The sequence below is a fragment of the Phyllobates terribilis genome, unplaced genomic scaffold (genome assembly GCF_046119375.1).
Source record: "Phyllobates terribilis strain yellow unplaced genomic scaffold, ASM4611937v1 Scaffold_8__6_contigs__length_399053987, whole genome shotgun sequence".
In the NCBI taxonomy this organism is placed as follows: domain Eukaryota; kingdom Metazoa; phylum Chordata; class Amphibia; order Anura; family Dendrobatidae; genus Phyllobates; species Phyllobates terribilis.
The window spans coordinates 175,756,818-175,774,135 of NW_027362768.1; the positions used below are offsets into that span (position 1 = coordinate 175,756,818).

The following is a 17,318-nucleotide window of genomic DNA, read 5'->3' on the forward strand; positions in this document are numbered from 1 at the left end:
CTGAGGGGTCTAGTTTCCAAAATGGTGTCACTTGTGGGGGGTTTTCACTGTTTAGGTGCATCAGGGTCTCTTCAAACGCAGCATGGCGTCCGCTAATTATTCAGGCAAATTTTACATTCAAAAAGTCCAATGGTTCTCCATCCCTTCCGAACCCTGACGTGCGCCCAAACAGTGGTTTTCCCTCACATATGGGGAATCTGCTTACTCAGGAGAAATTGCACAACAAATGGTATGAGGTAATTTCTTCTGTTACCCTTATGAAAATGCAAAATTGGGGGCTGAAAAACATTTTTGTGGGAAAAATGTGAAAATTTTATTTTTACGGCTCAATGTTATAAACTTCTGTGAAGCACCTGGGGGTTCAGGGTGCTCACCACACATCTAGATAAGTTCATTGGGGGGTCTAGTTTCCAAAATGGTGTAACTTGTGGGGGGTTTCCACTGTTTAGGCACATCAGGGGCTCCCCAAACGCAACATGGCGTCTGCTAATTATTCAGACAAATTTTACATACAAAAAGTCAAATGGCGCTCCTTCCCTTCCGAGCCCTGCTGTGCACCCAAACAGTAGTTTTCTCCCACATATGTAGTATCGGTGTGCTCAGGAGGAATTGCACAACAAATTTTTTGGGCATTTTGTCCTGTTACCCCTGCAAAAATAAAAAAAAAAATGGGGTCTAAAGTAACATTTTTGTGAAAAAAGTTAAATGTTAATTTTTTTTCTTCCACATTCCAAAAATTCCTGTGAAGCACCTGAAGGGTTAATAAACTTCTTGAATGTAGTTTTGAGCACCTTGAGGGGTGCAGTTTTTAGAATGGTGTCACTTTTGGGTATTTTCTGTCATAAAGGCCCCTCAAAGTCACTTGAAATGTGATGTGGTCCCTAAAAAAATAGTTTTGTAAATTTTGGTGGAAAAATTAGAAATCGCTGGTCAACTTTTAACCCTTATAGCTCCATAACAAAAAAAAATGTTGGTTCCAAAATTGTGCTGATGTAAAGAAGACATGTGGGAAATGTTATTTATTAACTCTTTTGTGTGACACATCTCTCTGATTTAAGGCCATGAAAATTCAAAGTTTGAAAATTGTGAAATTTTCACCAAATTTTCGATTTTTTTCACAAATAAACGTAAGTTGTATCGAAGAAATTTTACCACAATCATGAAGTACAATATGTCACGAAAAAACAGTCTGAGAATCAGTGGGATCCGTTGAAGCGTTTCAGTGACAGTGGTCAGAATTGTAAAACATGGCCTGGTCATTAACGTGCAAACCACCCTCGGGGGGTAAAGGGGTTAAGCATGGTGGAGGATCCATAATGCTGTGGGGTTGCTTTGCTGCTTTTGGTACTGGAGGCCTTGAACGTATCACAGGAATCATGAAATCAGAGAATTATCAAGAGATTTTAGGGCGAGATGTCCTACCCAGTGTAAGAAAACTTGGATTGAGTGGAAGATCATGGGTCCTCCAGCAGGACAATGACCCAAAGCACACATCCAAAAGTACACCGGAATGGTTGAAAAAGAAAACATGGACGGTTTTAAAATGGCCATCAATGAGTCCTGACCTCAATCCCAATGAAAATCTTTGGGGTGAGCTGAAATCTGCCATTGGGAAAAAGAACCTGGAAACATTCAAGAGCTCGAACAAACTGCAAAGGAAGAGTGGGAGAAAAATCCAGCTGAGAAGAGCAAGAAGCTTATAGATGGCTCCAAGAAACGTGTGGAGGATGTCAGCAATGCCATAGGGTGGGCAACCAAGTATTAATTAGGGGGGCAACCAAGTATTAATTAGGGGTGGCTTTATTGCTGCACATGATGGTTATTCTGTTTCTTCTTTGAAATTGCAACATGGAAGTTGAAAAACAATGTTTTATTGTTGTATTACTTTGGACCATTAATTAAAAAATCCTGGGGATATAACTTTGGTACATTTCCATTTATTTCTGAAAATATTGTACAATGTATGAAAACAATGAAGGGCTGCCAATAATGGTGAGCAGCACTGTAAATAATAGTGTTCAATTTATCGTCTGTAGTAATAATAAAATAAATAATTTATATTATTTCAGTGGAAAATAAATCGTCTCGCCCTTCATCAGCCCGAAACTTCAAAGGGACCGCGTCCACTGTGATCACTATGGGACCTCTCAGGGTTTCCAGACAAGCGGAGCCCAGTGATCTGCAGGTAATGAATGCACCACTAGGGACCGCGATATTAGGCTGCAATCGCCGAACATCACCTGCAATATACTATATCATATGGCTACTAGGGGGCGCTAAGCTGCCATGTTTCTTTCTCTTAAAGGTGTTGTCCATGAAGGTAAGTCCTGTCCGTATACACTAGTAGCCAGAATGGAGGATCTCGGGTTATCAATAGGTGATAACTTGTGCATCACTGGGATCCAAACTATGGGACCCCACAGATCCTGAGAATGCGGCTCTGAATTGCACGATGGGAACAGAGCAGCGACCATTTATTCTGCTGAAGAAAGCCCTGCACCGCACTCGCCTGTGTATGGCACCACTACGTGCAAAATGCTCTGCTCCCATTTTCTAACGGACATACAGTGCAATGGCTGAAAGAGGTTTTCCATTTCGGAGGATTGCATCTGAACCCCCTCCTATTAGTTACCCGCTGACATACAGTGGGTAGGGAAAGTATTCAGACCCATTTATATTTTTCACTCTTTGTTTCATTGCAGCCATTTGGTAAATTCTATAAAGTTCATTGTTTTTCTCATTAAAGTACACTCTGCACCCCATCTTCACTGAAAAAAACAGAAATGTAGAAATTTTTGCAAATTTATTAAAAAAGAAAAACTGAACTATCACATGGTCATAAGTATTCAGACCCTTTCCTCAGTATAGAGTAGAAGCCCCTTTTGAGCTAGTACAGCCATGAGTCTTCTTGGGAATGATGCAACAAGTTTTTCACACCTGGATTTGGGGATCCTCTGTCATTCTTCCTTGCAGATCCTCTCCAGTTCCGTCAGGTTGGATGGTGAACGTTGGTGGACAGCCATTTTCAGGTCTCTCCAGAGATGCTCAATTGGGTTTAGGTCAGGGCTCTGGCTGGACCAGTCAAGAATGGTCACAGAGTTGTTCTGAAGCCTCTCCTTTGTTATTTTAGCGGTGTGCTTAGGGTCATTGTCTTGTTGGAAGGTGAACCTTCAGCCAAGTCTGGGGTCCAGAGCACTCTGGAAGAGGTTTTCATCCAGGATATCTCTGTACTTGGCCGCATTCATTTTTCCTTCAATTACAACCAGTCGTCCTGTCCCTGCAGCTGAAAAACACCCCCATAGCATGATGCTGCCACCACCATGTTTCACTGTTGGGATTGTATTGGGCAGGTGATGAGCAGTGCCTGGTTTTCTCCACACATACCGATTAGAATTATCACCAAAAAGTTCTATCTTCGTCTCATCAGACCAGAGAATCTTATTTCTCATAGTCTGGGAGTCCTTCATGTGTTTTTGAGCAAACTCTAGGTGGGCTTTCATATGTCTTGCACTGAGGAGAGGCTTCCGTCGGGCCACTCTGCCATAAAGGCCCGACTGGTGGAGGGCTGCAGTGATAGTTGACTTTGTGGAACTTTCTCCCATCTTCCTACTGCATCTCTGGAGCTCAGCCGCAGTGATCTTGGGGCTCTTCTTTACCTCTCTCACCAAGGCTCTTCTCCCACGATTGCTCAGTTTGGCTGGATGGCCAGGTCTAGAAAGACTTCTGGTGGTCCCAAACTTCTTCCATTTAAGGATTATGGAGGCCACTGTGCTCTTAGGAACCTTGAGTAATGCAGAAATTATTTTATAACCTTGGCCAGATCTGTGCCTTGCCACAATTCTGTCTCTGAGCTCCTTGGGCAGTTCCTTTGAGCTCATGATTCTCATTTGGTCTGACATGCACTGTTAGCTGTGAGCGCTGATATAGACAGGTGTGTGCCTTTCCAAATCAAGTCCTATCAGTTTAATTAAACACAGCTGAACTCCAATGAAGGAGTAGAACCATCTCAAGGAGGATCACAAGGAAATGGACAGCATGTGACTTAAATATGAGTGTCTGAGCAAAGGGTCTGAATACTTATGACCATGTGATATTTCAGTTTTTCTTTTTTAATAAATTTGCTAAAATTTCTACATTTCTGTTTTTTTCAGTCAAGATGGGGTGCAGAGTGTACTTTAATGAGAAAAAAAATGAAATTTTTAGAATTTACCAAATGGCTGCAATGAAACAAAGAGTGAAAAATGTAAAGGGGTCTGAATACTTTCCGTACCCACTGTATCACACATTATCACGGTAGCTTGCTGTAAGATCAGAGGATTAACAGGGGGCAATAACGAGGGATGTAATTATTGTGTATGACATGACTTCCCGGTTGCTGCCTTTCCTTTAAATCCCACAACAAGCTAATCTTTAAAACATGGAGTGTAATACCGCCATATCGAGCCCCGGGGCCAATGTGTGCATTACTAGAAGCCTGTTTATATGGTCACAGTACAGCTGATAGCTGGGTCTAGATGGCTGAGGGTTTGGGGGTCTCTTTAAATCATGGTCCCCTAGGGGTAAGTCCGCACATGGCAGGATATTTTGACACAGCCATAGCTGCAAATCCTCAATTCTGCGTGGTGCGTACGGGTTATGCTGCGGGTTTACAAAGGATGTTATATTGAAGGGGTAAACTCCATTTTGCAAATTTATGACATTTAAAACATAATAGACATGTTGAAGATTTTCTCAGGATGCTTTTTTTTACCCCCCCAATCCACATATAGCGTCCCTTCATTTGATGCAGATCTTGCACTGCAATTCTACAGCTTCACATCTGAACATGGCTTTAAATCCCTTTAGGATTTCACCTGGAATCAGCATGTGTTAGATATTATTATTCAGATTTTGCTGCATATTTACCCCATGTATTACCAAGTGTGAAGTCTGCTACAAAAATCCATCCGCAACTTATTTCACATGCTGCTCAGTATTACAGACACTGACTGGATGTGAGGTCTGTGTGCCTCTCCTAGTTATATAGGATTGATGTAAGATCTGTATGCCTCTCCCAGTAATATAGGCTGGATGTGAGGTCTGTGTGCCTCTCCTAGTTATATAGGATTGATGTAAGGTCTGTGTGCCTCTCCTAGTAATATAGGCTGGATGTGAGGTCTGTGTGTCTCTCCCCAGTAATATAGACTGGATGTGAGCTCTGTGTATTTCTCCCAGTAATATAGACTGGATGTGAGGTCTGTGTGCCTCTCCCAGTAATATAGGCTAGATGTGAGGTCTGTGTGTCTCTCCCAGTAATATAGGCTGGATGTGAGGTCTGTGCCACTCCCAGTAATATAGACTGGATGTGAGGTCTGTGTATCTCTCCGAGTAATATAGGCTGGGTGTGAGGTATGTGTGTCTCCCCCAGTAATATAGGCTGGATGTGAGCTCTGTGTGTCTCTCCAAGTAATATAGGCTGGATGTGCTCTCTGTGTGTCTCTCCCAGTAATATTGGCTGGATGTGAGGTCTGTGTGTCTCTCCCAGTAATATAGGCTGGATGTGAAATCTGCGTGCCTCTCCCGGTAATATAGGCTGGATGTGAGGTCTGTGTGTCTCTCCCAGTAATATAGGCTGGATGTGAGGTCTGTGTATTTCTCCCAGTAATATAAGCTGGATGTGAGGTCTGTGCCACTCCCAGTAATATAGACTGGATGTGAGGTTTGTGTATCTCTCCCAGTAATATAGGCTGGGTGAGAGGTTTGTGTGTCTCCCCCCAGTAATATAGGCTGGATGTGAGCTCTGTGTGTCTCACCAAGTAATATAGGCTGGATGTGAGCTGTGTGCCTCTCCCAGTAATATAGGCTGGATGTGCGCTCTGTGTGTCTCTTCCAGTAATATAGGCTGGATGTGAGGTCTGTGTGTCTCTCCCGGTAATATAGGCTGGATGTGAGGTCTGTGTGTCTCTCCAAGTAATATAGGCTGGATGTGAGGTCTGTGTATTTCTCCCAGTAATATAGGCTAGATGTGAGCTCTGTGTCTCTCTCCCAGTAATATAGGCTGGATGTGAGGTCTGTGTATTTCTCCCAGTAATATAGGCTGGATGTGAGGTCTGTGCATCTCTCCCAGTAATATAGGCTGGATGTGAGGTCTGTGTATCTCTCCCAGTAATATAGGCTGGATGTGAGGTCTGTGTATCTCTCCCAGTAATATAGGCTAGATGTGAGGTCTTTTTTTCTCTCCCAGTAATATAGGCTGGATGTGAGGTCTGTGTATCTCTCCCAGTAATATAGGTTGGATGTCAGGTCTGTGTATCTCTCCCAGTAATATAGGCTGGATGTGAGCTCTGTGTTTCTTTCCCAGTAATATAGACTGGATGTGAGCTCTGTGTGTCTCTCCCAGTAATATAGGCCGGATGTGAGGTCTGTGTGTCTCTCCCAGTAATATAGGCTGGATGTGAGCTCTGTGTGTCTCTCCCAGTAATATAGACTGGATGTGAGCTCTGTGTATCTCTGCCAGTAATATAGGCTGGATGTGAGGTTTGTGTGTCTCCCCCAGTAATATAGGCTGGATGTGAGGTTTGTGTGTCTACCCCAGTAATATTGGCTGAATGTGAGCTCTGTGTGTCTCTCCCAGTAATATAGGCTGAATGTGAGCTCTGTGTGTCTCTCCCAGTAATATAGGCTGGGTGTGAGGTCTGTGTGTCTCCCCCAGTAATATAGACTGGGTGTGAGGTTTGTGTGTATCCCCCAGTAATATAGGCTGGATGTGATGTCTATGTGTCTCTTGCAGTAATATAGGCTGGATGGGAGCGCTGTGTTTTTCTCACAGTAATATAGGCTGCGTGTGAGGTCTGTGTGTCTCTCCCAGTAATATAGGCTGGATGTAAGCTCTGTGTATCTCTGCCAGTAATATAGGCTGGATGTGAGGTCTGTGTGTCTCTCCCAGTAATATAGGCTGGATGTGAGGTCTGTGTGTCTCTCCCAGCAATATAGGCTGGATGTGAGCTATGTGTGTCTCTCCCAGCAATATTGGCTGGATGTGAGGTCTGTGTGTCTCTCCCAGTAATATAGGCTGGATGTGAGCGCTGTGTGTCTCTCCCATTAATATAGGCTGGATGTGAGGTCTATGTATTTCTCCCAGTAATATAGGCTGGATGTGAGCTCTGTGTATCTTTGTCAGTAATATAGGCTGGATGTGAGGTCTGTGTGTCTTTCCCAGTAATATAGGCTGGATGTGAGCTCTGTGTGTCTCTCCCAGTAATATAGGCTGGATGTGAGCTCTGTGTATCTCTGCCAGTAATATAGGCTGGGTGTGAGGTCTGTGTGTCTCCCCCAGTAATATAGGTTGGATGTGAGGTCTGTGTGTCTCTCCCGGTAATATAGGCTGGGTGTGAGGTTTGTGTGTCTCCCCCAGTAATATAGGCTGGATGTGAGGTCTGTTTGTCTCTTCCAGTAATATAGGCTGGATGTGAGGTCTGTGTGTCTCTCCCAGTAATATAGGCTGGATGTGAGGTCTGTGTGTCTCTCCCAGTAATATAGGCTGGATTTGAGGTCTATGTCTCTCTCCCAGTAATATAAGCTGTATGTGAGGTCTATGTCTCTCTCCCAGTAATATAGGCTGGATGTCAGGTCTGTGTGTCTCTCCCAGTAATATAGGCTGGATGTGAGGTCTGTGAGTCTCTCCCAGTAATATAGGCTGGATGTGAGGTCTGTGTGTCTCTCCCAGTAATATAGGCTGGATGTGAGGTCTGTGAGTCTGTCTCAGTAATATAGGCTGGATGTGAGGTCTGTTTATTTCTCCCAGTGATATAGACTGTATGGGAGCTCTGTGTATCTCTGCTAGTAATATAGGAATCAATTGAACAATAATAAAAAATTCTTTGTAAAAGTGTATGGAGCCTTTTAAGACCCAATCCCTGAGATGTCACCATGCCACAGGCAGTACGAGACCGGAGCAGAGATGGCAGCGCACCCTCCTTGTGTGCACCTGTGAAATAAGTGGGCGGTGCAGGCAGCTCCCTTGGCACAAGTGAAAGGGTTAATTGACACGTTCAGAGAGGCCACGTAGAGGTGCGAGGCACCCTGCCTCTAAACCTTCATTGATTTTCATTTAGGAGGCCACTTTTCGTCACATTGATAAATCATGGGCTCGGCCTCTCCTGTGGGGGACACATCAAACTCCCTTCCCAGAGTCAATATTTGCAGAGCGTTATTATTGATCAGCGCTCCTTTACTTCTTTCAGACTTTACTAGAGTCTCTATTTTATTTTATTTTTTTTATTTTTCCTGCAAAAAAAGAAAAATCTAGAAGCCATAAAGGGAAAATTGCCCCGGCCGCACTTTACGGGCCCCCAGGGAGGCGTCCAGCGCACATAAAATGATTGTAGGACGCAGGCCGAAAATGCGGCAGTCACGGCTCTCCCGGGGCGTGTTCTCATTTCCAATAACAACTCCTGGTGCTGTTTTCTCCCCCGACCACCTGTAAATCGTATCCGGCCTGACACTTACATTACGTTTCAATGGGCGGCTATTTCCTGGCCGGCTGAGCGATGAGTCCAGGTAGACGCCACTCACCGAAAGGAAGGAGCGCCCGCTAAACGTCTTATTTCTGCCATTACAGACGTAATAATGCGCCATTTATTCACCGAGTACACGAGGATAAAATATACTGCCCAATATAAGACACCTCCACGAATGAACAGCTCATCAGAGGGGTCTCTAGCAGCCCCCCGTATTCACAATTTGCAATTATCTCCTCTGTAGCCACTTGGAATCTTTGAGAAAAGCCTCACAGTGGCCATTGGAATCAGTAAGGCCTTATGTTTATAGAAATATTTCCATTTTTATCCCCTTTTCCGCCTCGGACAGTTTTCCTCTCTGCGCTTTTATTTTTTTCTCCCCTTCATAAATTGAAAAGAAAAAAAACTGTTTGGTATCGCCGAAATTAAACTGTCCTGGAGAATCCTCGGCGCAAAATCAATGGCGTAAAAACAACAATTGCGGAATTGCGCTTGTTTGTTTTCCCTCACAATTTTGCTGCACTTGAATTTTTTTTTCCCACTTTCCAGTAGATCACAAGATAAAATGGATGGTTTCATTCAAAAGCACAATTCGTCCAAGCCCTCGTACGGCTGTACGGAAAGATAACAAAATAAATAAAAGCGCAAAAACAGAAAAGCGCCTGAACAGGAAGGGGCTTAAAATTTCAGAAAAAAAATTGGATTGCGTCTCCTCTTTCTACAAACTGTAACTTTTTCATTTTTCCATCCATGTGTGTGTGTGTGTATATATATATATATATATATATATATATATATACACACACACACACACACAGGTGTGTCTCACAACATTAGAATATCATCAAAAAGTTAATATATTTCAGTTCTTCAGTACAAAAATTGAAAATCATGTATTATATAGAGTCATTACAATCAGAGTGATCTATTTCACGTGTTTATTTCTGTTAATGTTGATGATTATGGCTTACAGCCAATGAAAACACAAAAGTCATTATCTCAGTAAATTAGAATAATTAACAAAAAACACCTGCAAAGGCTTCCTAAGAGTTTAAAAAGGTCCCTTAGTCTGTTTCAGTAGGCTCCACAATCATGGGGAAGACTGCTGACTAGACAGATGTCCAGAAGGGAGTCATTGACACACTCCACAAGGTCCCAGAGTCTGGAGGAAGAGTGGAGAGGCCACAATCCAAGCTGCTGGAGGTCTAGTGTGAAGTTTCCACAATCAGTGATGGTTTGGGGGCCATGTCATCTGCTGGTGGAGGTCCACTGTGTTTTATCAAGACCAAAGTCAGCACAGCCGTCTACCAGGACATTTTACAGCACTTCATGCTTCCCTCTGCCGACAAGCTTTTTGGAGAGGGAAATGTCATTCTCCAGCAGGACTTGGCCCCTGTCCACACTGCCAAAAGTACCAATATCTGGTTTACACACAACAGTATCACTGTGCTTGATTGGCAGCAAACTCGCCTGACCTTAACCCCATAGAGAATCTATTATAGAGAATCTATGGGGTATTGTCAAGAGGAAGATGAGGGACACCAGACCCAACAATGCAGATGAGCTGAAGGCTGCTATCAAAGAAACCTGGGCTCCATAACCCCTCAGCAGGGCCACAGGCTGATCGCCTCCATGCCACATTGCCGCATTGATGCAGTAATTGATGCAAAAGGAGCCCGACCAAGTATTGAGGGCAGACACTCAACAGACATTTCAGTAGGATAACATTTCGGATTTTAAAAACATTTTTCAAGCTGTTGTTATAAAGTATTCTAATTTACTGAGATAATGACTTTTGTGTTTTCATTGGCTGTAAGCCATAATCATCAACATTAACAGAAATAAACACATGAAATAGATCACTCTGTAATGACTCTATATAATATAGGAGTTTCACTTTTTGTATTGAAGAACTGAAATAAATTAACTTTTTGATGATATTCTAATTTAGTAAGAAGCACCTGTATATATATATATATATATATATATATATATATATATTTATATATATACAGTACAGACCAAAAGTTTGGACACACCTTCTCATTTAAAGATTTTTCTGTATTTTCATGACTATGAAAATTGTACATTCACACTGAAGGCATCAAAACTATGAATTAACACATGTGGAATTATATACTTAACAAAAAAGTGTGAAACAACTGAAAATATGTCTTATATTCTAGGTTCTTCAAAGTAGCCACCTTTTGCTTTGATGACTGCTTTGCACACTCTTGGCATTCTCTTGATGAGCTTCAAGAGGTAGTCACCGGAAATGGTCGTCCAACAATCTTGAAGGAGTTCCCAGAGATGCTTAGCACTTGTTGGCCCTTTTGCCTTCACTCTGCGGTCCAGCTCACCCCAAACCATCTCGATTGGGTTCAGGTCTGGTGACTGTGGAGGCCAGGTCATCTGGCGTAGCACCCCATCACTCTCCTTCTTGGTCAAATAGCCCTTACACAGCCTGGAGGTATGTTTGGGGTCATTGTCCTGTTGAAAAATAAATGATGGTCCAACTAAACGCAAACCCGATGGAATAGCATGCTGCTGCAAGATGCTGTGGTAGCCATGCTGGTTCAGTATGCCTTCAATTTTGAATAAATCCCCAACAGTGTCACCAGTAAAGCCCCCCCACACCATCACACCTCCTCCTCCATGCTTCACGGTGGGAACCAGGCATGTAGAGTCCATCCGTTCACCTTTTCTGCGTCGCACAAAGACACGGTGGTTGGAAGCAAAGATCTCAAATTTGGACTCATCAGACCAAAGCACAGATTTCCACTGGTCTAATGTCCATTCCTTGTGTTCTTTAGCCCAAACAAGTCTCTTCTGCTTGTTGCCTGTCCTTAGCAGTGGTTTCCTAGCAGCTATTTTACCATGAAGGCCTGCTGCACAAAGTCTCCTCTTAACAGTTGTTGTAGAGATGTGTCTGCTGCTAGAACTCTGTGTGCCATTGACCTGGTCTCTAATCTGAGCTGCTGTTAACCTGCGATTTCTGAGGCTGGTGACTCGGATAAACTTATCCTCAGAAGCAGAGGTGACTCTTGGTCTTCCTTTCCTGGGGCGGTCCTCATGTGAGCCAGTTTCTTTGTAGCGCTTGATGGTTTTTGCAACTGCACTTGGGGACACTTTCAAAGTTTTCCCAATTTTTCGGACTGACTGACCTTAATTTCTTAAAGTAATGATGGCCACTCGTTTTTCTTTACTTAGCATTTGTATTATGGCAAGAAAAAAGGAGCTAACAGTCTATTCAGTAGGACTATCAGCTGTGTATCCACCAGACTTCTGCACAACACAACTGATGGTCCCAACCCCATTTATAAGGCAAGAAATCCCACTTATTAAACCTGACAGGGCACACCTGTGAAGTGAAAACCATTTCCGGTGACTACCTCTTGAAGCTCATCAAGAGAATGCCAAGAGTGTGCAAAGCAGTCATCAAAGCAAAAGGTGGCTACTTTGAAGAACCTAGAATATAAGATGTATTTTCAGTTGTTTCACACTTTTTTGTTAAGTATATAATTCCACATGTGTTAATTCATAGTTTTGATGCCTTCAGTGTGAATGTACAATTGTCATAGTCATGAAAATACAGAAAAATCTTTAAATGAGAAGGTGTGTCTAAACTTTTGGTCTGTACTGTATATATATATATATATATATATATATATATATATATATATATACACATTTTTTTCTATTATTATTATTATTTTTATTTCTTGTTAAATTTCGAAAACTACTTCAAGAAATTAGATGCTCCCAGAAGAAGGAGCGTTTCCATTAGATAATACATTATTTCTGTTCACCTCCAAAAACTCTTTCCGACCCTAACAATCCCCCCTGGAGGCATGGGGCAGCGATCACAACTATTCAGTGGCCTCTGTCAGAGACAGAGCAGCTCCGGTCGCTGCCGATAGAGGCAGGCGGCAGGTTAGAGGGGACGCTCACTGTGTATTGAGTGGGATCGGTTCCTGATCTCCGTACATCCACACCTGACGTAGGACGTACTATTATGTCCATTGTCGGAAAGGGCTAAAAAGTGACCACCAGGATGTGCCATCACTTTACGATCAGTGGGTCTGACATTTGGGACCCTGGATGGGGCTGTGCTGCGGCTCCCTGCACTGTGGGCGGATGGGAGCGCAGCTCTGCAGGGAAGATCACTGTTGGGGCCCCTTTATTCTTAGTTTCAGAGGTCCCCATGACGTATCAAAAAAAAATAAAAAGTTTAACAACTTTTTAATAGTTGTGTTTGGATACCTCGGCATTGGAGTAACGCTGCTTGCTGTCAGTGAATGGGCTCATTCCTGTTTACATTCAGAGACTGAACGCGTCAGACACAGCAGGACCCATCAGTGCAGCTGATCTTCTGTCTGGGGTCCAATCACATAGGATTGTCTAGACTGGATACAATTGTAGCAAACCCTCAGCTGCGAGAATGATTAAGCCTATGTTTGTTTTTAGCCTTTTGGCATAAACAAGATCCTCCACATTCATTGACAGCAAGCAGAGATCTCAAAAATGCAGAGAAATGGAAATAATAAAGTGCATTACACAGTTGTAGAACTTTTTATCCTAAAACTGAAAAATCGGCTCCCTATTTTGAAATCTGCCCCCCCCCCACTGCAAAACTACAACTCCCATCATGCCTTGACCTTCTGCAGTTGTTCTGCAGCCAATGAGGCGCGGGTTGGGGAGGCCTTTTTTTTGTACTTTATCATTCACTCCTTAGATCTTTTCTTGTGTCATTAACCGTTTGTGCTCGTCATTATTAGGACTGGTCGTGCGCTCGGTCCAGAGGATGCTTCTTCCTGGAAGAGAACAGTATAACGAGCCATCACTACCGGCTGCAGCTGACCCTAAAATCCACAGTTTATCTGACGATCAAGCCGCTCAATCTGAGCAGAGCTGAAGGTACGTGCCATTGTGCCCACTGTGGGAATATGTGGATGTGCTGCCCTCTAGTGTTCATCTGGGGAACTGAGCAGACAATATGACAAAAGTTTTAGAAAAGTTTTGCAAAGTGTATAGAGATGTTTGAGTGGAAAAACAGAATATAACCCGGTCACCACTCCCTATCTCTGCTACCTTGCTCATATAAAACACTCATTTTGCCATACATCTGTATTTTCTCTAAGTGATAAGGAGCTTTATTATGTATCTAAAAGTATTTTCCAGTATAACTCTGAACGACCCATGATGAATATACATAATGCTCAGGTATCAGTTTTCGCCCCCCCCCCCGACTTACATTTTCATCACGCTGATCTCGCAGGTGCTGTCAGTGCACTTGAAAGATCAGCGGCAGCAGTGTAACGCTTATCCCTTCTCTTCTTCCATTTAACCCCTTAAATATCACTGTAAATAGCGATGAATTGCCGACAGTTTTCTTGAGCAGCTGGGGGCCTAAAAATGTCCCCCTGTAGCTGAATGCCTATTAGACCCGGTGTGAGACAGAGCTGAATACACCATCGGTCAGATTTACAACGACTGACTCAACCAGTACAGAAGTATTGCAGTGTATAATATGAGCAATCAGGCTCCTATCTATTGAAATCTCAAAATGGGACCAATAAAAATAAGTTTTAAAAATGTTTAAAAAGGTAAGAAAAGAATAAAAATCCTCCCCTACCCCCAAAAGCAAACAAATTTCCCCTATACCTATTATTTTATTAAATAAAAAAAATAATAAAAGATAATAAAAGAATTAAAAAAAAAACATTTTTCTTATTTAAATTGTTTTTTTGTTATGTAAAAAAATAAAATATAATAAAAGAATTTAAAAAAATTCCCTTATCTAAATAGTTTTATTATATAAAAAAAAGTTTAAAAAATGAACAACAAATATAATAAAATAAAAAAATAATTCCCTTATTTTAAATTTTTATTATATAAAAAATGAAGAAAAAAAAAAGTTTCATAATTGGTATCAGCTTGTCCGTAATGATCGGAGTCATACACTAGTCTCACTATATAACCTGTACAATGAACTCCGTAACCAATAATATAAAAATAAACAATGTTGAAAATCGTTGTTTTTTTCATTCACATCTCACAAATAGAATAAAAGACCATAAAAAAAAAATCACATTTGCCCCAAAATGATACCGATAACAAAAACTTTTCCTCTTCTGTAGGGAAGTCTTCCCCCTGGATGACTGTGGACACGGCTTTGTTTATCCTGAAGGAAAGCGATGGACGAGGAGACCCCCAGCTCGTATCCTTCACAGAACTGCGCCACAAAGAGGTCCGGCTATTAATGTCACTCTTATTCGGAGCCTTTGGTTGGCGGTAAACTTCGGGAGGTCTCCTGACACGTACCTGACATATCCCCTGGTCACGCTGTATACTGGGTATCGTGTGGGCTTCTGTGCTGGTTCTTATAGAAAAAAACACTTTACTGGCATGATGGAGGACAATAACTGATCGGGGCCGGGCCCTGGGGTCTAGGACTAGAATAAAGGGGCTGAGCCTGAAACTGCAGCACATCCCCATTCATGTGAATTGTGCTGTAACACTGGACATGGTCCGGATGGAGCCCTGTTTAGTAAAATCCCAAAACACCCCAGAGCGCCACAGCCCCTTTATTCTACCGATTAGTGGAATCTCCATCAAACAGCAAGCGGATCCATATCCTAATGATGTGTGCCCTATGTCCGTGTGATCCCATGATCTATAGATTCACAATTAATGTCACATCCACAGTCCTACGTCTGGAAAGGAGAACTCGGCCCTGGCTCCTACACCCTCCTACCATTCAGCACAGGCTGCCGACTGAGGAAGAATAAGAAGCCGGTCACCAAGGAGGCGCGGCTGGTGCACAGGGACGGCAGCGAGGATTTACAGCTGACCCCCGAGTTCAGGTGAGTCCGGAGGCTGGACGAATCCTTGTGAAGTGATCCATCGGGTCAGGAGTTTGTCCTTCCCTCCTTGGCTTTTTTTGCCTTATGACGGTGGAGGAGAGAGAACGTCGCTAGTGATGTCAGCCGCGTGCAACTAAGAAAATAAATGCCGGCTCAGAACACGATGGCGGTCGTGTATCAGGAGTGATGGCAGTGCGGTATTTATGCTTGCAGTACAGCTGACTTTGTGACACACATACATACATACATACACATATATATATATATATATATATACAGTACAGACCAAAAGTTTGGACACACCTTCTCATTTAAAGATTTTTCTGTATTTTCTTGACTATGAAAATTGTACATTCACACTGAAGGCATCAAAACTATGAATTACCACATGTGGAATTATATACTTAACAAAAAAGTGTGAAACAACTGAAAATATGTCTTATATTCTAGGTTCTTCAAAGTAGCCACCTTTTGCTTTGATGACTGCTTTGCACACTCTTGGCATTCTCTTGATGAGCTTCAAGAGGTAGTCACCGGAAATGATCTTCCAACAATCTTGAAGGAGTTCCCAGAGATGCTTAGCACTTGTTGGCCCTTTTGCCTTCACTCTGCGGTCCAGCTCACCCCAAACCATCTCGATTGGGTTCAGGTCTGGTGACTGTGGAGGCCAGGTCATCTGGCGGAGCACCCCATCACTCTCCTCCTTAGCCCTTACACAGCCTGGAGGTGTGTTTGGGGTCATTGTCCTGTTGAAAAATTAATGATGGTCCAACTAAACGCAAACCGGATGGAATAGCATGCCGCTGCAAGATGCTGTGGTAGCCATGCTGGTTCAGTATGCCTTCAATTTTGAATAAATCCCCAACAGTGTCACCAGTAAAGCACCCCCACACCATCACACCTCCTCCTCCATGCTTCACGGTGGGAACCAGGCATGTAGAGTCCATCCGTTCACCTTTTCTGCGTCGCACAAAGACACGGTGGTTGGAACCAAAGATCTCAAATTTGGACTCATCAGACCAAAGCACAGATTTCCACTGGTCTAATGTCCATTCCTTGTGTTCTTTAGCCCAAACAAGTCTCTTCTGCTTGTTGCCTGTCCTTAGCAGTGGTTTCCTAGCAGCTATTTTACCATGAAGGCCTGGTGCACAAAGTCTCCTCTTAACAGTTGTTGTAGAGATGTGTCTGCTGCTAGAACTCTGTGTGGCATTGACCTGGTCTCTAATCTGAGCTGCTGTTAACCTGCGATTTCTGAGGCTGGTGACTCGGATAAACTTATCCTCAGAAGCAGAGGTGACTCTTGGTCTTCCTTTCCTGGGGTGGTCCTCATGTGAGCCAGTTTCTTTGTAGCGCTTGATGGTTTTTACAACTGCACTTGGGGACACTTTCAAAGTTTGCCCAATTTTTCAGACTGACTGACCTTCATTTCTTAAAGTAATGATGGCCACTCTTTTTTCTTTACTTAGCTGCTTTTTTCTTGCCATAATACAAATTCTAACAGTCTATTCAGTAGGACTATTAGCTGTGTATCCACCAGAAATGCACAACACAACTGATGGTCCCAACCCCATTTATAAGGCAAGAAATCCCACTTACTAAACCTGACAGGGCACACCTGTGAAGTGAAAACCATTTCCGGTGACTACCTCTTGAAGCTCATCAAGAGAATGCCAAGAGTGTGCAAAGCAGTCATCAAAGCAAAAGGTGGCTACTTTGAAGAACCTAGAATATAAGACATATTTTCAGTTGTTTCACACTTTTTTGGTAAGTATATAATTCCACATGTGTTAATTCATAGTTTTGATGCCTTCAGTGTGAATGTACAGTTTTCATAGTCATGAAAATATAGAAAAATCTTTAAATGAGAAAGTGTGTCCAAACTTTTGGTCTGTACTATATATATAACTCCATTGGAATATTGTGTAGACATCTGGATATAGAAATCATGGGGCCC

At 42.8% G+C, this 17,318-nt stretch overlaps 1 protein-coding gene across 1 annotated transcript in view; it reads left to right on the forward strand.

Moving 5' to 3' along the window:
* Positions 1–17,318, forward strand: part of EFCAB7 (EF-hand calcium binding domain 7) — a 46,737-nt gene that overhangs the window by 13,131 nt on the left and 16,288 nt on the right. Inside the window, exons 6-9 of the mRNA XM_073643812.1 lie at positions 2,070–2,185; positions 13,277–13,415; positions 14,639–14,748; positions 15,207–15,364. Coding sequence (XP_073499913.1) covers positions 2,070–2,185; positions 13,277–13,415; positions 14,639–14,748; positions 15,207–15,364 — 523 coding nt within the window. The remainder of the gene's footprint in view (positions 1–2,069; positions 2,186–13,276; positions 13,416–14,638; positions 14,749–15,206; positions 15,365–17,318) is intronic.